The 27,200-nt window shown below is 43.2% G+C and overlaps 1 protein-coding gene across 2 annotated transcripts in view; it reads right to left on the bottom strand.

Moving 5' to 3' along the window:
• Positions 1-27,200, bottom strand: part of LOC120915267 (carbonic anhydrase-related protein 10-like) — a 519,204-nt gene that overhangs the window by 113,689 nt on the left and 378,315 nt on the right. For both annotated transcript variants that reach the window (XM_040325646.1, XM_040325644.1), the window contains exons 3-4: positions 10,934-11,076; positions 3,065-3,250 (exon numbers count right to left, since the gene is read on the bottom strand). In XM_040325646.1, coding sequence (XP_040181580.1) covers positions 3,065-3,250; positions 10,934-11,076 — 329 coding nt within the window. The remainder of the gene's footprint in view (positions 1-3,064; positions 3,251-10,933; positions 11,077-27,200) is intronic.

Here is a 27,200-nt window from a genome sequence, read left to right as displayed (position 1 = left end):
TCACAACCTGAACAGAAAATCCAGTTACTTACCAGCATAGTGCAGAGAAAGACCCTTGTACTCTTCATGGAAGTAGTGGACTCCCTACCAAGGTTTGGCACACCAATTTCCAGGACAATTGTCTGAGAGCTCCCTCTGACATCAGCTGGGGAGATCACGTGGCCTCCCCCAGAAGCTTTGTCTCAGGGCTGTAAGATCACTCTTAATAGGTATTTACAAGACTTGTTTTTAGAAATGACTTACATGGTATGCCAGGCTCTAATAAAGGGGCTGGTAGTGACCATTGTAGGTTTTCTATTTTTAATAATAGTGGGGGGTGGAGACAGAGACACAGAGAGGGAGCTGGCAGGCAAGGAGGAGGGGATGAGAGGGAAAGAGGAGAGCTGAGAGCAGGTTGAGCATGAAGGAGGGATGCACTCTGACCACGGTGGTCAGGGCTCGGCAGCCCGAATATTTCTGGTCAGTCTAGAGAGGTGGATACAGGAAGTGGCAGGTTCAGGGAGGTTTTACAGTTTAGAGGGGGCAGATTACACAGCACAAGTACTGTGCTCTTTAATCTGTTTTAAGGGACCAGGATCTGATTTTTTGGGGGGGTTAACAAACTCTTTAAAGGCTGTGCTTCTGATTTACAGCTTTAACAAATGTAGTGTGGTTTACAGTATAGTGCAGTGTTGTTATTGTAATTTAGTTTAATTATGTATTGTTTCAGTGTCTTGACAGTTTTACTGTAATTGAACAATATTGTCTATGTTTTACCAGGACCTGAGCTGTGGAAGTTGTGCCCAGAAAAGGCAAGCAGGGAACAAAGGACTGGTGTGGAAGCAGCCATCTTTGAAGAAGCAGAGCTCCCCCTACAGACTGATGATCTGACAACTAGTGGGACATTATTCACAAAGACACAGGATGAATGAAGCAGGAACAGAGTGATTATTTGCACTGCAGGCCTTCAAGTACAGAAGAGTAGCACAACAGTGAACAGTGGTGACTTCGCCAAAGTTTGCCCCAACTCACCTGAGAAAGGAACAACTAACATTTCTAGATGCCCCTTGTAAGATAGCCTTCACTTTTGAGGCTCAAATGCTCTTTAATACCAGCAAAAGAAAATTGGGCAAACTTTTATTCCTGCCCATGCCTGTATAAAGTCTCTGTCTGAAAAAGTATTCACAACTTTTATTTTTTGACAAATGTCAAGGCTGTCGTTGATTTCTTTGCGCAAGGCCCCAAACAAAGAATCACAGGCCAAAAAATCACTATAAGTTTCTTGATTATACTACAAAATGCGATTACTCGCACCCTCTAATTTAAACAAATGAAATAGAAAAATGGTGGCAACTGTTCATGGTGAAACTGATTTGGAGCATGTGCTACTGTCCTGTCCCATGAGGCTGCTTCAATTGCTTCTTGTTCCAGTGGAGGTGACTGAATTTTAGTTGTGTGATTTAGTTGCTGTATGCACTTTGAAATACTGATCCATATGACTAATTATATTATTTTATGCCTTATAATCAGATTTTTAAGTCCTTAACGGGGTTATAACAGACTAAATATTCAAACCTAACTTGATAAACTCAGTAAACAAAAAGCACTGACTTTCTCTTGTTCTTCTGTTGATCAGATGGATCATTTCTGCACTTCAGCCATCAGAGTTCTTGTTTTAGAAAAACAAACAAGATCTGTTGCAACAGACGACCCAAGGAAAACAAGCAACTAAACAATATAGCTGGATCACCTAATTTAAGATCATAGGTAATGTGTTACCATACAATGTATCTTTTCTCATTATAATTAACTTAAATGGAAGAAGAACCCCATTTAACTTGCTCAACCTGTAAGCCGGCTATAATGAGGATCAAGTGTGATTCTGTATTGCAAGTACAAAAAGTGTAATATCCATTAGGATTCTACCAGTGCGTGACACATAATATAAAGTAGGAACAAGTGGAGAATGAGCAACCAGGAGATCATACATCAGATGTATAAGGAAATATAAAGAAAGAGGGAGGGCCAAAGAAGGAAAAGGGAAGGACAAAGATGAGATACATCAGTGATGTGAAAAAATCTAATAGGGCTGGAAGTAGAAAGATTAAAAGCAAAGGAGAGAGTGGGGGTCAGTTGAATTTGTGAAGGAGGCTGGAGTTCTCCAAGGGTCAAATAGGTTGGATTTCTTCAAGGGTTAAAGTGCCATAGAGAGAGAAAAGAAGACAGACTGAACCTAAAGCATGAAGAAAAGGACACAGTGACAAAGTACAGACATTAAAAGCTAAAGAGGATAAAATACCTGCACTGCAAGAAGAGAGGCAGGAGTTTCAGCTATAACAAGACCTATGAGTTTCCGAAAGGAGCCGAACATGTAGAGCTGCGATTTGGCTCTATACGGCGCCTGCGCAGTCAGCTCTACACGGCTCCTATTCGGTGCGCAGGCGCCGTGTAGAGCTAACTCGCGGCTCTACATGTTCGGCTACTTTTGGAAAACCCTGTGACTCTCGTGATGCGCCTACGCAATACGGGGGGGGGGGCCTTATCCGCCGGGAGGAACATTTTCTGAAGGACATCAATCATCTGTGCGAACTCCCAAATTACATTGCGGCTCAGTTTGGAAACGCCTACTCCCGCGGGAGTGAGTACCCGAAAGCCGGATTGCAAATATAGATTATAAGGTATGTACAGCCTAAAAAAAAAAATGCCTACTGTACATATTAGAAGTATAAATAATTTGGTCTTATATAGATGTTATTTGGGTGAACCTCCAATTTAAGCTTGGTGGTGCCGACATGACAGCAGAAATCATCTAAAAATTCTTGTCACCCTTGTATTTGTATTGTTTCTTATTTGCAATTTCACTTAGTCATTGATATTTATGTTTCTTAGTTTTTTTTATAACAGTAAAGTAATCGAGTAATGTAAAAACATTACTGGAATACAGAAATGCCTTATATTGATTTGTTCATGCATTGCTGTGTTATTTTATTATTTTGCATTATTTCTGTATCATAGAAGCTCTTGGGTGGTAATTGTGTTAATAGATCAGATCATACAGATCGTATTATCCTTCTCCTGTACTCACCTCCCCAGCTGCTGATTCCTTGTTCATAAGATGTTCTGAACCGATCCCGTTTTCACTTCCAAAGTGCATCATGATCTCTTCAAGGCGATGGTTATATAACAGGGGACCACCTGAGATGTTAACTGGATTATGCTTGTCCAGGCGAAAGATAACATGTCGCCCTGTATTAAGCATTGTTCCGCTAACCTAGAAGAAAATATTCAGAAATAAATAAGACTATACTCTGATGGTGAAAATTAATTGGATTGATGGCTGGATTAAGCCATTGGATAAACGGCTAGATTAAGGGCACAAAAAATAAAAATAAAATAAAGACAATTATTTTTTTTAATGGTTGGTAGAAATACACACGTGTTTTCTTAGTGTGTGTGTCACACACTTTGCAAACAACCCTAGTATGTTCCAATAAACGCTAGGCAAACAGTTAAATCCAAAGATAAAATATATATAAGGGAGGCATTTTAACTGCTAAAGAATGTGTATCTCTATCTATCCAGTGCTGAAACTACCACAGCCCTACCACAAGGTTGGTGACCTGACTTTTCTTAGCAGGAGTTACGCCATCAGGCTAGGTCACTTGTGTTCCCTGTGATTGAACAGCAGTAGTGTAAAGAAACATAGAAGGGAGCAAACATCTAGTGAATTTCCACCAACACCATTTACATTTTTTTTAAATGCCAAAAAACATACTGACAAACATAGGGAGATGAAAGCATGTCAAGTCACAGCTACAACCTCCAGTATAGGTGATGTCCATATTGCTGTGGTTGGAAATCTGAAGCATTTTGGGAGATAAGCCACTTCCTCAGAGCTCTGATACCAAGCCAAACTCAGGTACTTGCACTGCTTGCATTTAAAATTATACATAACTTTAAAGTATAACTAAAGCCAAAACTTTTTTTAGTTTTGGATAGTGTGGAGAGGGATTAGAATGCTTGTCAGGTTTTATTGCGGTCTGTGCCCCCGTTAAAGAGATTCACTCTCTCTAATTGTCCTGTTTACCATTATCCTTGAGAATGAAAGTAAAATAAATATCTAAAAGTTTGGGTTGTCCCCAGAAAAGCGGTAAAGGGGAAATCTTCCAATGTGGACAATAGTTTTGGTGACTCGAGGGTCCCCAAGGAATTCCCTTAATTTTCAGGGATTTCCTCTTACTTCCTGTTTGGCTGTGGGACAAGTGAAGGGAAAAAAAAATCTAAAGGGGTTATAACATTCCTTTGCTTTAGCCAATATAGCAGTGGTTCTCAAACCTGTCCAAGTACCACCAACAGGCCATGTTTTGGGAATTTCTCTTACTGTAGATAAAATATCTGTCCAAAATACCAAGCCATTGACTCCAATTTAAAGCAAAGGGAAAACCTGCAAATAAGGCCTGTTGGGGGTACTTGAGGACAGGGTTGAGAACCACTGCAGTTTAGTTCTACTTTAGGTGCTGTTTTTTAGATGCCTGAGGTTCAGCTTTATTCCCCCATCCCCAAAGACTTAGCAACCCGGGGAGGCAATAGCCATTGCAAGACATCAGCAAATATTTCAATAGTCACTAAAGCCTAGTACACATGGGCTGAAAGTCGGCATTGGCCGGTTCAATAGAAACCGGCTGACATTCAGTCTATGTTTACTGCATTTGTTCCTACAGGATCCAGCTATTTGGCTTCTGTCCCCCTGTCAGAACACAATTGAACAGCAAGGGAGATCGCTGTACTAACGTAGGATAGTTAGTACAGTGGCTCTTCCTGAGCCGTTGGTTCTTTCTTGTTGTGGCTGGTTGTTAAGCCACTGTGATATCGTCATATAATCTTCTGTGTTTAATAATATTAGGTGTCCCCGTGACTGTGTTTTATAAAACAAATGCCGTTCTATACCTGATTTCAGAGCACCGTTCGGCGCTCACGTAATCGTCCACTTTCCCCTCTCATGACCTGACAGCTACAGGGGAAGGGCTGAGAATCCCCCGCTGACGTCAGTCAGAAGGAGAGAAGTAGAGGAGGAGAGAGGCGACGGTCCCATGAGCACTAAGAGGTGCTCTGAAATCAGGTATAGAATGGCATTTTGTTTATAAAACACAGACACTGGGGCACCTAACATTATTAACCACAGAGGATTATATGAAAAATGAAAAGTAATTTGAGCAGCAGGAGGGGAGGGGCAGGCACTGTCACTAGCTGACAATCAGGGAGGGAGGAGAGGGAGGGGGAGAGGAGGACAGAGCAGTACAGAGGAGAGCTGCAGATGACGGCGGTACTTAAACTAACCATGGTGTCAGAACTCAGCAGCCATGATTATCGCGGCCTGTTTACAGGGGGAAGGGCAGAATCATGCAGGATCAGCCAGGTATTTCAGGTGATACAGGGGGCCAAATTACACAGCACGACACTGTGCTGTATAACATGCTTTAAAGGAACAGGATCATTTTTTTTTAGGGTAACAAATGCTTTAACTCTGCCTGAAATCAGCTTGGGTGAAACTTACTTTATGTACTGTATATGGCTTTTTAATTCCGCTTAAGCCATCTCTGACTTTTAGGAGGAGTTTTGCAAATATCAAAATGCCTTGAAGTGTGGATATCAATCTGTCAGTACACATTTCTTTGCAGGTTGCAATTGCATGCAGACTAGTGTTGCTAAGGCTCTCCTATCATGTTAAGTCTCCATTGGTGAAAAACCTGAAATCCAATGGATGAAAGGGGTGGGAGTGGGACTGTCAGGATGGGGAAGAATGTGCTAGGTTATGTTGGAAAACATGCAGCGTGGAACGGGGTGGTACTTAAAGTGGAGGTTCACCCAAAAAGTAAATTTTTAACATTAGATTGAGGCTCGTTTTTTCAAGGGTAATCAAGTGTTTTTTTTTAAATCGAAGCAGTACTTACCGTTTTAGAGAGAGATCTTCTCCGCCGCTTCCAGATATGGGCTGCGGGACTGGGCGTTCCTATTTGATTGACAGGCTTCCGACAGGCTTCCGACGGTCGCATACATCGCGTCACGATTTTGCGAAAGTAGTCGAACGTCGGTGCGCAGGCGCCGTATAGAGCCGCACCGACGTTCGGCTTCTTTCGGCTACTCGTGACGCGATGTATGCGACCGTCGGAAGCCTGTTGGAAGCCTGTTAATCAAATCGGAACGCCCAGTCCCGAAGACCCATACCCGGAAGCGGCGGAGAAGATCTATCTCTAAAACGGTAAGTACTGCTTCGATTTAAAAAAAAACACCCGATTCCCCTTGACAAAATGAGCATCAATCTAATGTTAAAAAATTTTTTTTGGGTGTTCTCCCGCTTTAATGCACACTGGCAAAAGCAATGAAATTAGCAATTTCAGTGCAGGAGAGGAACCTGTACAACTGTGAGTGAAAGTAAAGCCTGAGTTCAGATTTAAGGCAAAGCATTTTTACTTGGTTCTACCAAATCTGTATTATTAAAACATATTGGATACATTTTTCATTTTCCCCCAGCAAGATTGCTATGAAAATAAGAATAATCAGGTTATTATTTATATATTAGTGTCTGTCAGATAACTAATGTGTATTGATAATCTGTGTTAGTGAGCTTCCCAAAATTCCATCCAGAAATGAAGCAAAGGTGAAAATCTGACAAATTACAAAGCTGTCTATAGGATTGTACCTATTGATTGCCATTTGCAATTATTGTTCCTTGCACAGGGACATCAATTCTATTGACTATTTTTACAATCATTTGAAGACATTAGTCCAGTGGTAAAACGTTTCTATTGAGTGACCTTTAGCACTCAATAATGGCCTTACCCAGTAGTTATAAAGGATGAATGAGAATTTCAAACACCACTGAAAGTGTAACATTCATATTATATCTGAAAGAACACTTTCATAGAACACATGATATCACATTTTCTAATGATAAATATGTTCCCAACAAGTATATCATCTGAGACCAGAATGAGAACAATATTGATTTTTCTGTAGGACACATGAAACCAGATATTACAGAAAAGATACTCAGCTACAGTATCTAACACTAACACATTATAGAATTGTGAGGTAAACATTTATATCCTTTTAGTTTACAATTCAATGTATTGTTAAACATAAATTTATATTTACACCCTGAAAGGGTTTTTACATTGCATAGCCGACCCATTCCAAGTATATGTGAGGAATGAAAAACGTCTATGGCAAACAATCACATGGCAACTGTCGCTGTTCTAAATCAAGTTGGTTAATATGGGTTTTCTACTTTATCTGTTAGGCTACTCAGTTTTCCTTTGAAGTACAATTCCATGCAGTCGCTCCAAGAAACTAAAACCCTCTTCTGCAATTCATATACTTTTAGCGTGATCATAAATAGGCAGCACAGATTTTAGCAGTGGAAAAGCCTCAGTTATCTTCTGTATATTGGCATTACAGTAGGTGTTTGTGATATTGTGCTTTTAGCACGACAGCGTCGCGCTGATACTCGGCGACATGGTGCCGAGATCTCGCCGACACCTCGCACTCACTGGAATAGTGACAGCACATCCCAGCAAGCGCGTCATAGAAGCGACGGGAGATCCGACTTGGATTCCCGCCAATTCTACACGTGTGCGGCGTTTGTTATGAATCCTGAGGGGGAAGTCCCCGCCGGATTTTAAATAAAAATCCGGCATGGGTCCCCCCTCAGGAGCATACCGGGCCCTTAGGTCTGTTATGGGTTGTAAGGAGAGCCCCCTACGCCGAAAAAAACGGCGTAGGGGGTCCCCCTACAATCCATACCAGACCCGTATCCAAAGCACGCTACCCGGCCAGCCAGGAAGGGAGTGGGGACGAGCAAACGCCCCCCCCCTCCTGAGCCGTACCAGGCTGCATGCCCTCAACATGGGGGGGGTTGGGTGCTCTGGGGCAGGGGGGCGCACTGCGGCCCCCCCACCTCAGAGCACCCTGTCCCCATGTTGATGAGGACAGGGCCCCTTCCCGACAACCCTGGCCGTTGGTTGTCGGGGTATGCGGGCGGGAGGCTTATCGGAATCTGGGAGCCCCCTTTAATAAGGGGGCCCCCAGATACCGGCCCCCCACCCTAAGTGAATGAGTATGGGGTACATCGTACCCCTACCCATTCACCTGCAAGAAAAGTGGTAAAAACACAAATAAACCACACAGTGTATTAAAATATTTTATTAGTCTGCTCCGGAGGCCGCCCCCTGTCTTCTTTATTAGCTCTTTTACCAGGGGGGGCTTCTTCTTTGACGTCTTCGGGTGGGTGGGGGCCGCCGTCTGGTTCTCTTCCACCGCCGGGGGGGGGTGGCTTTTAAAAAAGCCCCCACCCCCCCGGCGGGTTTCCTCCGGCGTCTTCGGCGGGGCTCTTCTTCTTCCGCTATCCCGACGGGTCTTCTCCGCTATCCGGGGGGTCTCCTTCTATATTCGCCGCTCTCCGCTGTTGACTCGTCGCACCCCGGTTCTTCGTCTCGCAGTCCGGTCCCTTCTTCCGTGCTGTACGTCTTCTCCTTCCGTGCTGTTCTTCACTTCTCTTCTTCTCCCGATGTTGACACGCCGGTCCTTCTCGCTGAAATGACGGGTGTGCGGGTGCATCGGACCTATATAGGCCTCACAATCCCATCATGCTCTGTACCTACCCATGTGATACCTACCCACGTGGGTAGGTATCACATGGGTAGGTACAGAGCATGATGGGACTGTGAGGCCTATATAGGTCCGATGCAAGGCGCGCATCCGTCATTTCAGCGAGAAGGACCGGCGTGTCAACATCGGGAGAAGAAGAGAAGTGAAGAACATGACGTCACAGCGCGGTAGAAGAACTCATCACAGCACGGAAGGAGAAGACCCGGCGGTGGAAGAGAACCAGACGGCGGCCCCCACCCACCCGAAGACGTCAAAGAAGAAGCCCCCCCTGGTAAAAGAGCTAATAAAGAAGACAGGGGGCGGCCTCCGGAGCAGACTAATAAAATATTTTAATACACTGTGTGGTTTATTTGTGTTTTTACCACTTTTCTTGCAGGTGAATGGGTAGGGGTACGATGTACCCCATACTCATTCACTTAGGGTGGGGGGCCGGTATCTGGGGGCCCCCTTATTAAAGGGGGCTCCCAGATTCCGATAAGCCTCCCGCCCGCATACCCCGACAACCAACGGCCAGGGTTGTCGGGAAGGGGCCCTGTCCTCATCAACATGGGGACAGGGTGCTCTGAGGTGGGGGGGCCGCAGTGCGCCCCCCTGCCCCAGAGCACCCAACCCCCCCCATGTTGAGGGCATGCAGCCTGGTACGGCTCAGGAGGGGGGGGGCGCTCGCTCGTCCCCACTCCCTTCCTGGCTGGCCGGGTAGCGTGCTTTGGATACGGGTCTGGTATGGATTGTAGGGGGACCTCCTACGCCGTTTTTTTCGGCGTAGGGGGGGCTCTCCTTACAACCCATAACAGACCTAAGGGCCCGGTATGCTCCTGAGGGGGGACCCATGCCGGATTTTTATTTAAAATCCGGCGGGGACTTCCCCCTCAGGATTCATAACAAACGCCGCACACGTGTAGAATTGGCGGGAATCCAAGTCGGATCTCCCATCGCTTCTATGACGGCTCTGTCTCCATCGCGGCAAGCCAGCTCGGCGCTGGCTCCCGCGATGGGGCTCGTAGGTGCTCAATCTCGCCGAGAAAGAGAGCGAGATTGACACAAAATCGGGTTCACCTACTGTACATGTCCTCGCCGGTTTGTAACTAATCTTAGACCACTTTCCAATTAAACACCTTTCTGTTACAGAGCATTTGTGTATTATTTATCAAGTTTGAACACTTTCATATTGGCTGGAATTTCTCTTACACATAATTTATGTAGGCTTTCATAATCTATCAGCTGTGACATCACTATAAAACAAATTTAAACAATGACATCACTACTCGTGATTGTGAACAATGTGGTATATATTTATCATGTGTAGTTTATTGCAATAAAATAGGTTTTGCATTTATTTTAAATATAATTGAATTGATTAAATAGTCATGTTTTGCTAATCTCTGTATTATAGATCTGATAAAGTTCTGCTATTATCCTAAAATGTGTTTGCTCCTGAAAAGTTTTTTAGACTTTGAGTAATTTATAATTAAATAAGCCCTTTGTTCAGTATATTTAGTTTTACTTAGATTGTAAGCTCCTTGAGGGCAGGGACTGATGGGAATGTACAATATATATATATATATATATATATATATACGCACAATATTATTATTGTATTGCATGGAGTCAAATGTGGTCAGTGCAGGGCCATGTTGGGGGGTTGATACCAATTAAATTGTTGGGTAATTCTGAAGCCCTCCCAAAGTCAGTTCAGTAATATGGAGCCTGTTAAAAGTATAATGAGTAAAAGTCTCTGCCCCGCACATAGGAAGGTGCAGTGGCTGGCAGCACTGTTCTCAGTTACATTGAACATGCACTATTAATAGTCTTCAGATCGCTGTATTTGGATCACAGGCATTCCATTGGCTGCTGTGCCTACCGGTGCAGAGGCCAGGCAGGGAGATTAGTAATGATACACGTGTTTCTTTATCAGGCTCAATGTTACTGGGCTGTTTTGAGGATGGGATGTCCAGTATGGACACTTTAGCCTCAGTGCTGCCCCTCTATGCACCCATGAATTGAGGCTTAAATCTGGGTCCATATGTGGCATGGAGTCTTGTGTTGTCAGTGTATGGCATTGAGTCATGTGCCAAAGCTAACAGTGAACATTTAATAAAGATTAGATTTATAACTACTTTTCTGTATAAACTATTGCATCATTAAAGTTGGAATGCAGATGCAATTGAGACATTTACACAAAATAAACAAAATATATATTGATTGCCTTGGGTCCATGAAGGAAACGCAAATGTAAAACATATTTGTTGTTTCTTTTTAATTTAGTGATATTGTTGTTATCATATACCTTCTTTCCTTCCATGGTCAATCTTAGTGGAGGTAGGAATGGGTCAAAGATGATTTGACTGGTGTTTATGTTAATTGGAGATTGTCGTTTGCCGATCGTACATAAATTCCATGCAGAGTTCACCAGTCCCCAAAATGCAGGACCTAGAATTGTACAAGATAAAACAAACACATTCAATACATGAAATTGCATTATTGTATGTAAATTGTATGTAAATTATATTAAATTGTATGTATCCCCTAAAACTATGCAAGTGGCAAGTGGATATTAATTAATGCTAAAAGGGAAAACATTTTCCCTCACCAGCTATCAATCAGAAGATGGCAGTGCACAGTAAACAATGAGGCTCATTTAGCACAGGAGTTGAGAATCGTCATTCAATAACTAGTAACTGTGTTCGCTTCAAATACCCTATTATGGTTTTATAATTAGTTCCTCAGATCTGATCTGAGAAAGGATGCCACACCCTCTGAAATATGTCATCCTGACAACTACAGCGTCCTCTGTCAGTTGGTTTCACCAGAGCTCTCCCTGGGACAAGTATTGGAGGCGCCCCACAGCCCTCTACTGACCGGTCATCTCTTCAGTCAGTGATCGGCTCACTCGTGGCCTGTCGGCAGCAGCTTGATGAGGTTGTGTCTTTGGAGTCAGCCCATTCATCCATTCAGTGGTTTTCTCATCTACTCTGAAGCACAGATGTGTCCCTCGCTAAGGCTCTCTTTTCGAGGAACTGCTTGACACTGTTTATTAACCTTTATGTGTGAGTGCATCGGTTTTATTCTTTTACAACCAATAAAAGACGTTATTGCACCATGAGCCTGTGAGCTCATATTCCCTTTTGTTTTCACAGCTAACAATTTCCCGTTGATCACTGAGCTGCAAGGAGTATGGTGCTGACCAAATTGATTCACATTAAACATTCTCATGAAAAGATTCCTTGGTCAGTGTGTTATCACTTTGGATTGGACATTTCTAGCGCAAAGACTATTTTTGTTGAATCTCCCAGCTTGATGCATTGCCTTGGACCCACTAGCCCCACCTGCTGCCAGCCTGCGGACAATGTACAATCAAGCAGCCCATAAATAGCAGTACTTCCTTTTACTCAGTGCTCGTTTGTGTGGACTAGCTCCCTGGGTGTATTGATAGCTCTGTGAATCTGATTACCGTGTATGGACTTCTTCCTGAATTTTTGACCACTCTCTAGCCTGCTGATTTTGTACTTCTCTGTTAGCTCATATATGACCTCTGCCTGCTTGACCACACTCATGATTTTGATTGTGTACCACTTTGTGTGATCTGTTGCCAAACTGATCTGCCTAACTACATTTTTGCCTGAATCCTCGGCACACAAGCTCCACTTCAGACACCACCTACCACAGGTACCTTACAATACTGCATCTATACCAGCCTTACACTGCATCTCTAACGAACCTTTACTGTACTCATATCAAGGCTTCATCAACAGTATGCTGAACTGTGACTGCTTCTGACCCACACCTATGATGTATCTGTCAAGTCTATAATACACCTATTGTCAGAGAAACACATTGTGAAGTGTCATGTTCTACTTCCATTTGAACGCTAGATGGCAGCAACGTTGACAGTGAAACTGTCAGAGAAACACATTGTGAAAAGTCATGTTCTACTTCCATTTGAACGCTAGATGGCAGCAAAGTTGTCAGTGAAACACTCACGCACCACATGACTTCCTGGCTGTATATAAAAGCTCAGAAAGTGCTCAGAGGGACTGCTGGTTTGTATTCAACTTCCTGTTTCCTGTAACTTGTTCCTGTGTTTGATTACCTGCTGTGACCCGGAGTGCCTCTGACTCTGCTGATCTTCCCCTGGACCTAACCTCGGCTTGTATTACGGACTCCGCTTGTCTCCTGTGTTTGGCCCTCGGACTGTGACCTGGACTTTGCCTCTTATCTCCTTGCCTTTACCTTTTGCCTGTGACTTGGCCTTGCCTTGTGTGTTCCCTACAAAGTACCTCCGGCTGTGTTTGGACTATTTTACCAGCCCGTGCTTGACCCTCAGCCTGGTTTTGGACTCTCTGATTTAGTTCTTCCAGCAAACCATGCACCTGCCAGTTTGACACAGCTGCTCGACCACTTGAAAGACCCTGATACAAGTCTACGTGAACCTGCTGGGTAGCCTGTGCCTCTTTATGCCTTTCCTCCCCTGTCTCACCTCCAGGGGTCGAAGTGCGCTTAGTCGCAAGGGTGAACCGCTCTCGGCATCTCTGCCTCAGTGTTTTTCATTCCGTCACTACACACAATCTACATCTAAATTTTTTTTAATTACAACGCTTTTTAATCCTCCACCCCGATAATTAATTTGGCACATCGTAATGGTCAGCATCTGTTTACAAAAGTTGAGTTTGAAGAAGAATAAGCATAGAGCTATCAGAGTAACTAGAAATGTGAGAGCTATTCTGTTCTTAGCTTGGATGACAGGAAAAATACAATAATGGACTATCCTTTTGGCTATTCGCACAATCTGTTATCTGCTACAGGGTAGATCTACATAATAAAAACAGACATGTCAACAGACACTATAATATTAGAAAAAAGTTGAAGTATTCATGGGACACTTCAAAGCCAGTTATCAAGACATCAAGTCAAATTCATCCCATGGTTCAGTTTTTAATTAACATACCCACAAAGGCTTTGTGTTTCTGTGCTGTCAAACAGAGACAGTTTATTTTAGATCTGTGCTGTCAGCTCCTGTCAAAGCTCCAGACAGTGCCAGTCAAAACTGTTATTAGAATATGAACCAGCACTGTTTGAACTTCCCTTTGGACAGTCTTATGGTGGATTGAAAATCCCCATCCCTTTGTTTCTTATATCTAGTAAAATACAGACAGTACCAAACAGCAAAAACGTTTTTAATTAATATGGCATCTAAAAACTAGAGAGTAAGATTATAAAGATATAACATATAAAGGATATCATAAACTGAAGTGATTCAATAATCCACAAAGAACAGACATCACAATATATTGACAACAGTTGAAGGATGAATGGACTGGTTTCTGTTGGTGAGACTAATGCCGCATTTTTTAACGTCGTTTTAAACAATGTCGTTTTTCGGGTTGTAAAAAATTATCGTGTGTGGGCTAAAACGGTGTAAAAAACCCGCACATGCTAAGAAGCAAGTTATGAGAAGGGTGCACTCGTTCTGGTAAAACTACCGTTCATAATGGAGTAAGCACATTCATCACGCTGTAACAGACAAAAAAGCGTGAATCGTCTTTTACTAACACAGAATCAGCTAAAGCAGCCTAAAGGCGAATGGAACTTCCCCTTTATAGTGCCGACGTACGTGTTGTACGTCACCGCACTTTGCTTGATAATTTTTTAAAAACGATGGTGTGTAGGCAACATCGTTTTAATGATGAAGTTGGGAAAACTTTGTTTTTTCGACATGCTGAAAAACAATGTTTTTTTTCATGCTGAAAAATGATCGTGTGTACGCGGCATAAGGAACAGCCTGTGTGAGTCTGGGCTACAATTGCACTGGAGATTGGTCACAATGCGTAAGCTTTGGCAGCACTCTGGGGCACATGAAGCGTGGGATTTGAAAAATTTGAATTTTTTTCAGATAAGAAAAAAAGACCTAAATGGAATTTTTAATCAAACAAATAACCAGGGTAAGAAGTTTTCATACTCTGACATCTGGGCTACATGTAGTGTTATGGGTGAGTATACCTCTGAGCTGGTCCTGAGGGTGTGATGTGTAACAAGATGGCTTCAAGGGAGAGAGGTGGGTTTAGTTTAGGCAACCATCCAGCCATGTAGGCATTGCTAAGGGCAATAAAAAAAAAATCTGTATGAAAGTCGCAGCATTTGCACGTCCTTTTGGACAACAAACAGATGCTAATTCCTTCGAGGAAGACTTAAAAAGTTGAAACGCATCAGCCTCTTCTTTTTGTGCATCTGTCATTACCACTGATATTTAGTCTCTTGTTCAAAGTTTGCACTATACATAGTCCTATCTATCGTATTTATTGTATTAAATTATTGTATGATGTATTACACTGTCCATGCTCTTCTATGGATTCTTTTAATGTTGTCTTAATAAAATGTCCTTTTAGCTACATATTTAAAATTTTGTCTATTTGTTTTTATTTTTTCTGGTATTGGGAACGCCCAAACTCCCCTTCTTTTTCCTTTGTGGGTTTTTATTTTTTTTAGAGGCATTTGATACTGTTCTATGTTTGGGTAGAGAAGCATGTCACTTTAATTGAAATGACAAGTTATTCAAATGGCCTATAAATGCCACATGCCTAATTTAATTTCACAAACATTCATACACTTATATCAATCCTCTAGGTACAAATATACATTAGTTCAGTTGACTATTGCCACAAGTTTGACACGTTTCTTGGACAGAATCCACTGCAGCTGATTGGTGGAACTTATATGCATCCTCTAGGTATAAAAAAAATATATATATATCACAATATCACAATGATAGTGATTATATATATGCATGTTGTATGAGACTTTTTAACCACTTAAGACCCGGACCATTACGCAGGTAAAGGACCTGGCCAGTTTTTCGATTTGGCACTGCGTCGCTTTAACTGACAATTGCGCGGTTGTGCGATGTGGCTCCCAAACAAAATTAGGGTTCTTTTTTTCCCACAAATAGAGCTTTCTTTTGGTGGTATTTGATCAATTCTGCGTTTTTTATTTTTTGCGCTATAAACAAAAATAGAGCGACAATTTAAAAAAAAAATATATATTTTTTACTTTTTGCTATAATAAATATCCCCAAAAAAGAATTTAAATTAATTTTTTTCTCAGTTTAGGCTGATACGTATTCTTGTACATATTTTTGGTAAAAAAAAAATCACAATAAGCGTTTAACGATTGGTTTGCGCAAAATTTATAGCGTTTACAAAATAGGGGATAGTTTTATGGCATTTGTATTAATATTTTTTCTTTTACTACTAATGGCGGCAATTAGCGTTTTTTTTTTCATGACTGCGACATTATGGCGGACACATCGGACAATTTTTACACATTTTTGGGACCATTGTCATTTTCACAGCAAAAATTGCTATAAAAATGAATTTTTTACTGTGAAAATTACAATTGCAGTTTAGGAGTTAACCACAAGGGAGCACTGTAGGGGTTATGTGTGACCTCATATGTGTTTCTAACTGTAGGGGGCGGGGCTGGACGTGTGACGTCACTGATCGCCTTTCCCTATATCAGGGAAGAGACGATCAGTGACATTGCCACTGTGAAGAACGGGGAAGATGTGTTTACACACACCTCTCCCCGTTCTTCAGCTCCTGTGACCGATCGCGGGACACCGGCGGCGATCGGGTCCCGCGGTCACGGAGCTTCGGACCGGGTCGCGGGCACGCGCCTGACCCACGGCTGGGCACTTAAAGGGGACGTACAGGTACGTGCCTGTGCCCAGCTGTGCCATTCTGCCGACGTAAATGTGCAGGAGGCGGTCCTTAAGTGGTTAAAAGAATGAATTTTGTAATAAACTTTGTACATTTTTAATCAATATTTTGTTTTGTCCCACAGTCTATTGGTTGTATGTTTGTGACCTTAATTGAAATGCTGTACAGTAAAACCTTGGTTTGCGAGCATAATTTGTTCCAGAAACATGCTTGTAATCCAAAGCACTTGTATATCAAAGCATTTTTTTTACAGGGTATAAAAGAGAAGAGAGGCACCTCTAAGTGTAGCAATACGTTTCTAAATGTTGTACCTTCATTAAATGTAACCATATTGCTACATTTAGAGGCTCCTCTCTTCTCTTTTATACTCAGTTGTGACTTGACGCTACTTATATCAAGACATCGCTTGTATATCAAGTCAAAATGTATTAAAACATTTTGCTCATCTTGCAAAGCGCTCTCAAACCAAGTTACTCTCAAACCAAGGTTTTACTGTATTTCAGTATTACAGGAAAATACCTCATTATGACCACTAGATGGAGCAATGATCATAGGAAATAAACCTATTACATATTACACACACAACATTTTTTTAATAAATAAACTAAAAGGGAGGAAGCTATACATTGACCAAATTTCAACCATGTGTGACAGTTTCTGCTCTACAGAAGTCGATCTTTTGACATCTCACTCCAAAACATGGGTATTAAAATTGCGACCCCCCACCTACACACTCAGTCACGACCTTTCTAGCAAAGCTTTCCACAGGAATTTGTGCTATTCAGCAAAAGAGCCATATAGCATGGGTGTGATAGTCAGGTGTCCACAAACCTCAGATCATATAGTACAGTTATGCTTCTTTGTAACAGATTCTCTTTTTATGTTACTTTGAGTGATTGCTCAGAGGTTCTTTTGTGGCTGTATACATTTAACATATTGTGCAATATTTGATTTTTAGAAAGGGCCAACCATACATTCCACTCAATATTAAGTCAATAAATACAATAACATTGTGGAAAAAAAGTAAAAACAAGCAGATAAATCAAGATAAATCAGATAAAACCTTACACTGTTTTGATCAGCAAGGGGATCGTTTCACTGATCCCCTGCTGAGCAGAGCAGAGCAGGCAGATAACAAACAGGTACATATCTGCTCAGGTTATGCAGAGAGGACACGGACAGAGCCCGCTCTGCTCTTTGGGCAGCTGGGAATACCAATCTGTTTACACCAAACTGATCCCTCTGATCTGATTCACTTAGATGAGAGGGGACAAATCCCCTACCATTTTTTTTAGTGGACCAGATTGAATCGAAGGTAGCTGGGTCTAAACGGACATAAGTCTGAAAAACTGCCAATCAGTGACTGATTGTAACTTACTTTAATTGATGTATTTGCATTTGTCAAATAAAGCTATAGGTTGGGTTCACACTAGTGCGACAAACGCTCCAACATTGGGAGCTCATGTCGCATGACTTGTGAAAATCACTGTTTCCCTATGGGAGCTGTCTTAACTGGACCGACACATGCTCCCTGCACTACTTTGGCCAGACTTTGATCCTACTTCAGCTCATTGAATATCACTGAAGTCGGATCAAAGTCGGATTGCCGTCTTGCATGATCTGACTTTGGCATGTGATCTTGAGTGGGAACTCCACGCTAAATTTTAAATAAAAAAACGGCATGGGTTTCCCCTCCAAGAGCATACCAGGCCCTTTGGTCTGGTATGGATTTTAAGTGGAACCCCTACGCCAAAAAAACGACATCGGTGTCCCCCAATATCCATACCAGACACTTATCCAAACACACAGCCGGCCGGTCAGGAAAGAGGGGGGATGAGCAAGCACCCCCCCATCTGAACCGTACCAGGCCGCATGCCCTTAACATGGGGGATGGGTGCTTCAAGGCAAGGGGTGCCCTGTGCTCCCCACCCTAAATTACCTTGTCCCCATGTTGATGAGGACAAGGGCCTCTTCCCGACAACCCTGGCCATTGGTTGTTGGGGTCTGGGTGGGGGGCTTATCAGAATCCGGGAACCCCCTTTAATAAGGGGGCCCCAGATCCCAGCCCCCCACCCTATGTGAATTAGTATGGAGTACATTTTACCCCTACCCATTCACCTGGGGAAAAAAGTGTCAATAAAAAAACACACTACACAGGTTTTTAAAGTAATTTATTAGGTAGCTCTAGGTGTCTCTTCCAACTTCGGGGGTCTCTTCCAACTTCTCCGCTCTCTCCAGCCACTTCTCTGCGCTCTCTGGGTCTTCTCCAGCTGTCTTCTGCTGGGCTCCTCCGTATGCTCTTGGAGGGGGAACCCATGCCGTTTTTTTATTTAAAATTTGGCGTGGAGTTCCCCTTAAGATGCATACCAGACACAGTGCCTGGCATTGTCAGGGATCAAAGTGGGATCCCTGTTCATTGAAGTCGCAGGGTAAAGTCAGATCCAAAGTAGTACGACTGTCGTGTCCTACCAGTGTGAACCCAGCCTAAAAGAAAGAAAAACTGACAGGCGGACCTGATCAGACCCTTCGAGTGAAAGATTTTTTTTTTCATTTTGCGTAGAGCTGAATAGACTCCCTGGCCCGGATTCACATACAGCGGCGCATATATATGCCGCCGTAGCGTATCTCCTTTACGCTACGCCGACGCAGTGCAGAGAGGCAAGCACTGGATTCACAAAGCCAGTGCTGCCAAAACTGCGCTGGGTTTCCTAGGCGTAAGCCAGCGTATGTGGAAGTAGGTGTGAGCCATGCAAATGAGGCGTGACCCCATGCAAATGATGGGCCGAGCACCAGACAGATACTTATAACGAACGGCGCATGCGCCGTCCCGTGGACGCATCCCAGTGCGCATGCCCAGAATCACGTCGGAACTACTCCCTAAGATACGCCGGATCACTGCCTACAGCGTGAACGTAACCTACGCCTAGTCATATTCACGTCCTACGTAAACTACGTAAAATACGTCGGCTTGTGTTCCCTTTGCATGGATGCTGCTGAGTTACACCTCCTTTATGGGGCATAACTTTGCGCCGGACGTATGACTTTACGCACACTGCGTCGGACGGACGTACGTTCGTGAATCGGCGTATCTTCCTCATTTGCATATGTGACTAGAAAATCAATGGGAGCGCCAAATACGACCAGCGTAAATATGCGCCCACTCTACGCCCGGTGTAGGCAAGTTACGTCGGTCGGATGAAGCCTATTTTCAGGCGTATCTTAGTTTCTGAGTCAGGCGCACAGATACGTTGGCGCATATTTGCACTTACGCGGCGTATCTCGAGATACGTCGGCGCAAGTGCTTTTTTTTTAATCCGGGCCCCTGTTTTTTTGTTTGTTTTTTGCCATGTGTTCCATTGCAAAGGAAGAAAGTAAGTGGATAACTCTCCAAAGTGAGGGAAATCTTAGATGTTGTCAGTGGAATAACTGTCTACGCTGGAAGATTCCACCTCTATTGCTGTTCTGGTGGCAACAACAATTTTTTGATTTTCCCTTACATTCAGTTCTGGTGAAAGTAGCCATTAGTTATAGTAGATGGAGTAAATTTCCCTAACTGGAACAAAGCAATAAAGGATTCTCACTACTCTATTCCACAATAAAATGACTTTAAATATACTGTACCATACAGATATTGTAAACATAAACCCGGATCCTTTTATAGGAGTCTGGACTCAGTCAATAACATATTTTAAAAAATGTATCTGCAGACACATATGGTTTGCTTTACAAAATAAGTGTCCATATGTTTAATGAAATACTGTAGCTATAAAAGCTGTGAAAATAAAAGAAATGGTCGTTACAAATAGTTATGTAAGAGCTGACTATTTCTGTTATGCCGTGTGGGCATTATTCTATGGAATATTCAGCAGCAGGTCTCGGGACTTATCCTTCTCTTTTTTTTTCAAGATATAATTGTTGTCTGGTTGTAATTTAATATTTTTCAACATATCAAGTCTGTGTAGACCATCTGTAATTTCTACTTTTAAGATTGTTTTTATTTAACATACAGTTCCACCCTAATAAATAAGAAAGTTGTAAATAGTTTGGGATAAATTAGGGAAGGGTCAAAAACTCTCTAAGGCTATTATTGCTATTTATGTCCCCAATGGGAGATTCACCCTTTTTACAATGTTTGTCTAGGTGGTCATTGTTATCAATACAGAGTTTTGACCGTTTCCTGCTCTATCGAAAACTATTTTTTTTTTTTACTTTTTCCGGTAGCGATTACTGTATATGTACCTTGTCTAATGCGCATTCAACTGTCTTCTGCTGAGCCCAGATCATCCTGGACCCGTCTATTACTGGATGGGTAAAGGAAATGCAGAACATGGATGAGCTTAAAGCCGATGTGCCACTAAAAAAATATATTAAAAGCCAGCAGCTACAAATACTGCAGCTGCTGACTTTTAATATTAGGACACTTACCTGTCCTGGAGTCCAGCGGCGTCCGCAGCAGAGGACGAGCGATCGCTCGTCACCCTGCTGCTCCCCCCTCCATCCACGGTGAGGGAACCAGGAAGTGAAGCGCTCCGGCTTCACTGTCCGGTTCCCTACGGCGCATGCGCGAGCCGCGCTGCGCCCGCCGATTGGCTCCCGCTGTGTGCTGGGAGCCGAGTGTTCCCAGCATACAACGGGGGACGGACAGGATGCCAGAGAAAAACCCGTCTTTTGCCCGTGACGTGTGGCCGGAAATGGGTGCAAATACCTGTCTTTAGACAGGTATCTGCACCCCCCTCCCCCTGAAAGGTGTCAAATGTGACACCGGAGGGGGGGGGGGCGATCAGCGCGACTTCACTTTAGGGTGGAGATCCGCTTTAACTCTCTCTTTGTCGTTCTCCTTCAATCAGCAAGGTTTTCTGTCATCTCATGAATTGATTACTGTATTTTACAGCATATAAGATGACCTTTTACACAAAAAAAAAATGCCCAAAATCGGGGGTTGTCTCTGGATGAATGAGCCAATCCCGGCGAGCAATGTATTCTATTAATGAATACAGATGCTGCTCGGATTGGGGTAGCAACCTCTGTCAATCCGAGCAAGCTACGTACAGTAGCCTGCTCGGATTGGCTTTGAGAATCAGAGGCGCGGGTTGATGATGTTACAGCCTTTGCCAATCCGAGCAGGCTTTGTATTCATTAATAGAATGCATTGCTTGCCTGATTGTCTCAGCGCGGTATACTGTATGTATACTGTGAGACAGTAGGGGTTATTTATGAAAGCTAAATCCACTTTGCACCACAAGTGCACTGCAAGTACACTTGAAAGTACACTTGAAAGTGCAATCGCTGTAGATTGTTGTAGATCTGAGCGGAAGATCTGAAATGAGGGGAAGCTCTGCTGATTTTATCATCCAATCTTGTACAAGCTAAAATGCTGTTTTTTATTTTCCTTGCATGTTCCCCTCAGATCTACAGTGACTGCACTTCCATGTGCACTTGCAGTGAATTTGTTGTGCAAAGTGGATTTGCCTTTCGTAAATAACCCCCATTATGTTACCAAAGCTACTAAACATACGGTATTACCGCACATCCAGCAGGCTGACAGACTAGTCAGAAGGGGATCATCTTATACGTCGAGTATAGCACAAAACCAACATTTTATATGGAAAATTAGGGGGTCATCTTATATGCACAGTCGCCTTATACGCCGGCAAATATGCTCTTTGTGTTGCCTCTTCTTCTCACACTTATCCCTGCTGTATAGGAACTGTGTGAGGCTGATGCCAAGCCAAATTTAGGACCTGCACTTTAATCTAAAAATACATTGAAACTATAATTAAAGGCAACATTTTTTTCAGTTTTGGATATGGTGCAAAGGGATTAGAACACCTGTCAGATTGTTTTTCTGTCTGTGCCCTAGAGAGATTTGACCTCCCTATCTCTCCTGTTTACCATTCTCTGAAAAAGTGAAAGTAAATCCTAAATTTTAGGTTGACACCAGAAAAGGAATGGAGAGAAAATCTTCCAATGGGGACAAATATTCTGTTGACCCTGGTGACAACTGGGGTTCTGTCATATTAAAGGGATTTCCGCTCACTTCCTGTTTTGGCTATGGGACAGAATATGAAGGGAAATCTCCCCAATGGTACAAAGATGGCAAACAAACTCAAATGTCTTTATTTACTCTATATAGTGCTTCTGGGATGGACCAGATCGATTCTGATTGGCCAGTGCTGTGTCAGAAGTGTTTAGCACTCCTGCTCCTCATTCCAGCATTCTGTTTTTGGCTATGGCATTCTGACTGTCTCTCTGTCCACCTGCAAGGTGATTAGTGTGATCAGTCTTGGGGTGGAGACCAGACCTGATTTAAGCCAGCTAAACAATCAATCTGGTTTGTCCTGAAAGCGCTGCACAGAGAAAAGGAAAAATAACTGGGATTTCAAATGCCAAGACTGCTAGACTGACACTTTCCACCCTTGTCCTGACAAAGCCCAAAAGATCTAACCTGAAGGATGGGTTCACACCTATGCAAATTAGATGCAGGTTTCTCCGCATCCAATTCGCATAGCAGAAGATTGGGACCGGCTCTCTATGGAGCCGATTTACGCATCTTTTGGTCCATTTCAGGTCCGAATTCAGCCCAAAATTCAGGCTAAGAGCTAAAATTGGACCTGAAACAGTAAATGGAGACACTTTGGACTTCTGCTGTGAGCCTCGACATGTTCGAGTGTGACCCCAGCCTAACTGCTGGATTTGATGTTTCTGTAATGGAACCCCAGCCTTTCATATGCATTTTCCTTAGGGGTGTTGAATATAATCAGTGCATCAATGTATCGCGATTCAGCTGTTCTTGATTCTGCATTGATGCAGAAAATAGGCTGAATTATTTGCTGATGATGTCATCCCCATGCTCTACCCTGCCTCTCCTGGAAAAACACAGCAAGGATCAAGAGGCAGAGCCTGGTGGATAAATCCCCCTCCCCTTGCCCCCTTGATGCCCACCACAGTATGCAGCCAGAGGGACACTGGAGCAGACTGGAAGTCAGCTGATGAGCCAACAGCCAGTAGAGTGAAGGGGGAGGAGCTCTGTGAGGAGACCCCATGTAGGGAGAGGCATCACTGGAGGCACCAGAAGGGAACAAAGAGGCAGAGACACGCTGAGCATGGAGGAGGGGAAATCAACTGACACTGTGAGCAGGTGAGGGCCAGTGTCACTGATCCCATCCCCCCACCACCATCCCTCTGCCTGATCCTATTCCTCCACCACCCCTCTATCTCTGACTGATCCCATCCACCACCACCGCCACCATCATCCCTCTCCCTCTGACTGATTCCATCCCTTCACCATCATCATCCCTTTGCCTCTAACTGACCCCATCCCAACCCTCCACCATCATCCCTTTGCCTCTGACTAATCCCATCCCATCCTCTCCCACCACTACCATCATCCCTCTGCCTGATCCCATCCCATCTCTCCATCACCACCACCACCATCATGTCTCTGACTGATCCCATCCCATTCCTTCACCACCACCACCATCATCCCTCTGCCTCTGACTGATCCCATCCCAACCCTCCACAGTCATTCCTCTGCCTCTGACTGATCCCATCGGTCTACCACCACCACATCATCCCTCTGACTCTGACTGATCCCATCCCTAAAACCTTAAAACATATGAGATTACATCAATGATTGGGAAGGGATCTGCACAGATATCTTGCTGAAGGCACCTAGGACTTTCCAACGTACACTTCTGTGAGGGACTATATGTTCCATGTCCAAACACTTCTCTGTGTACCTGCATACTTCTCAGTTCATTGAACTGTTATATTTAAGGTACATTTATTTATTTATTTTCTCTGCAAGGCACACTTTTACAGTTTACACACAGTATCAGTGTCATCTATGTTCTTACATATTATAGATTAAGATATTGCCTTAACAGCTGTGGTACCCAGTTGTTCTGAATCGGAACTCAGGTATGATGATTTTTCCATCTAAGTCCTTGAGAGATCCACAAAGCTGGTAGGTGGATGAACTTGCTACACTTACCTAAAACTGAAATATTGTTTTTTTGAATGAACTGGCCTGCTTAGGGTTTCAGGAGATTAAAATAACTACCTTATCTGCTCAAAAATAAATTCAGAATTCAATGCAGCCAACATGTGTGTGCCGGTACACTGGAGGAGCACCACTCCTCCGACGGTATCAGAATGGATTCAACGTGTTGATAGAACGGCAGAAATTGAGAAATTAATTCTTCAAGCACACGACAACCCAACAAAATGCAGTGATACCTGGGCTTGCTGGCTACATTTTAAAGATTCTACAGCGCACACCTATACAACTCCTGGCACTCCTTCACCCTCTTAAAATACACCTCCAGATCTGATGCCACTCCGTAAACCCCCCGCCAAGCCTCTTATGCAACCCTCCCCTAACCACTAGTGATCCACACTAAACTAGCATGGACTCTATAAACTCGGATTACACCCTTGAAACACTCCACCATACACTATTATTGTGATAGGCTATACGCACATTCCTAAAAGGTCACTGTATACCCTTCCCCACTTCATGTGGGCAGCCACTTACCTTACAGGGGTTCACTCATACGCCCCACTATACCGAACATGACTAAACCACTTCTTTAAGTACCCATGGCCCCCGCCCATTCACACTTAGATCCCTTGAGGGGTGAATGGGTCTTCGGCTGGCTTTTGACGGTATAGACCAAACCACCTTTCGGACCCCATTACATACACACACCCCAACTATCTTATAATATTGGTACTCCATCAATAATTTCTTTATTATTATTCTGTTAAGGTCATAACATGATATTATATGCTTCAGAACCTTGTTCAGACAATCTGTTTATTATATCATTTTTTTTCTGTTCATGATTTTCTGTACACCTGTAAAATCTAATAAAATCTATTGGAGAAAAAATAAAAAAAATCTGAATTTCTCACAGTCCCTTTTGAATATTGTTTTAATGCATAAATGTATGACCTGCTGCTTTCTAACTAAGCATATGGTATGCATAGTAATAAAGTAACATGTACAGCATATGCCAGACTAAGATTTCTGACAAACGAAAAATGGACGATAAACAACTTCTTTAGTAGATGCTGTGTTAATAATATCATGCCTCGTCTATGTAACAGTTGCATAATTAATTCTACACGGATGTAAAATAGGCCACCCGTAGAAAGACTTATTTTTAAGAAATTAAAAAAGCAATTGTTTATATTCATTTTAGAATGATATGAAACATTGAACATATGTTTACTTTCTTCTTCTTTAGTTCATCACTGAAGTTATGATATATATAAAAACATTCTCAAACCACCTAATTTGCATGACTGATTTACCTTTTATGCTTTTAAGAGAAGACTTCAGGTATTTGTGCTGGGGTGACACAAGCCTTCTATGTGGATTTATTCTGAATTCTGGAAAAATGCCCAAATTGTTTGTATGGTCAAAAATCAATACTCTAAACTGAAAATTCAATAAAAAAGATTTTTCAAAAATCAATACTATATAGTAGAGCTAGCTCACATATCACATAGCCCTATTATTTATTTGTCAGACCGCTATTATTAGTAATAGATGTGGCAATCCTGACAGAAATGTAGGCTGAATGTAGGCTGAACCTATAATACTAAACACAAGGGCGGGGAAACACTCACTACTTAAAGCGGAGGTTCACCCAAATAACATTTATATAAGACCAAATTCTTTATACTACCAGCATGTACAGTTGGCACTTTTTCTTTTTTTTTTTTTAGGCTGTACATACCTTATAATCTATATTTGCAATCCGGCTTCCGGGTACTTCTCCCGCGGGAGTAGGCATTTCCAAGCTGAGCCGCAATGTAATCTGGGCATTCGCCCAGATGATTGATGTCTATCAGAAAATGTTCCTCCGTCGGATAAGGCTCCGCCCCTGTATTGCGTAGGCGTGTCACGGAGTTTCCGAAAGGAGCCAAACAGGTAAAGCTGCGAGTCGGCTCTATACGGCGCCTGCGCAGTCAGCTCTACACGGCTCCTAGTCGGTGCGCAGGCGCCGTGTAGAGCCGACTCGCCCCTTTACATGTTTGGCTCCTTTCGTAAACTCTGTGACGCTCCTACGCAATATGGGGGCGGGGCCTTATCCGCCAGGGGGAACATTTTCTGATAGACATCAATCATCTGGGCGAACGCCCAGATTACATTGCGGCTCAGCTTGGAAACGCCTACTCCTGCGGGAGAAGTACCCGGAAGCCGGATTGCAAATATAGATTATAAGGTATGTATAGCCTAAAAAAAAAAAAAAGTGCCGACTGTACATGCTGGCAGTGTCACTGATCGTCTGTTCCCTGATATAGGGAATGACGATCAGTGACGTCACACCTACAGCCACGCCCCCCCTACAGTAAGAATCCCTCCCTTAGGGCAAACTTAACCCATTAGCATCCCCTAGTGGTTGACCTCTTCACAGTGCATTTTTATAGCACTTTTCGTTGTGAAAATTACAATGGTCCCAAAAATGTGTTAAAAGTGTCCGATGTGTCCGCCATAATGTCGCAGTCACGAAAAAAAATCTCTGATCGCTGCCATTACTAGTAAAAAAACAATATTAAAGGGGTTTTTCACCCATTTTTTAAGTTTATTAAAAGTCAGCAGCTACAAAAAGTGTAGCTGCTGGCTTTTAATAAACTGACACTTACCTGCTCCAGCGTTCCAGCGGCGCGCCGGCCGGGGCTCCGCTCCTCTCCCCCCCTCCCCGGCCGGCGTCTTCATTGTCACTGTGGGCACCCGGCCGTGACAGCTTTCGGCTTCACGGCCGGGCACCCACTGCGCATGCGCGAGCGGCACTGCGCATGCGCGCGCGGCCCGCCGCTGCGCTGTTTGAT

The sequence above is a fragment of the Rana temporaria genome, chromosome 10, assembly GCF_905171775.1.
Source record: "Rana temporaria chromosome 10, aRanTem1.1, whole genome shotgun sequence".
Classification (NCBI taxonomy): domain Eukaryota; kingdom Metazoa; phylum Chordata; class Amphibia; order Anura; family Ranidae; genus Rana; species Rana temporaria.
Note: the sequence above shows the minus strand (reverse complement) of the source record. Positions and strands in the feature narration are given on the sequence as shown.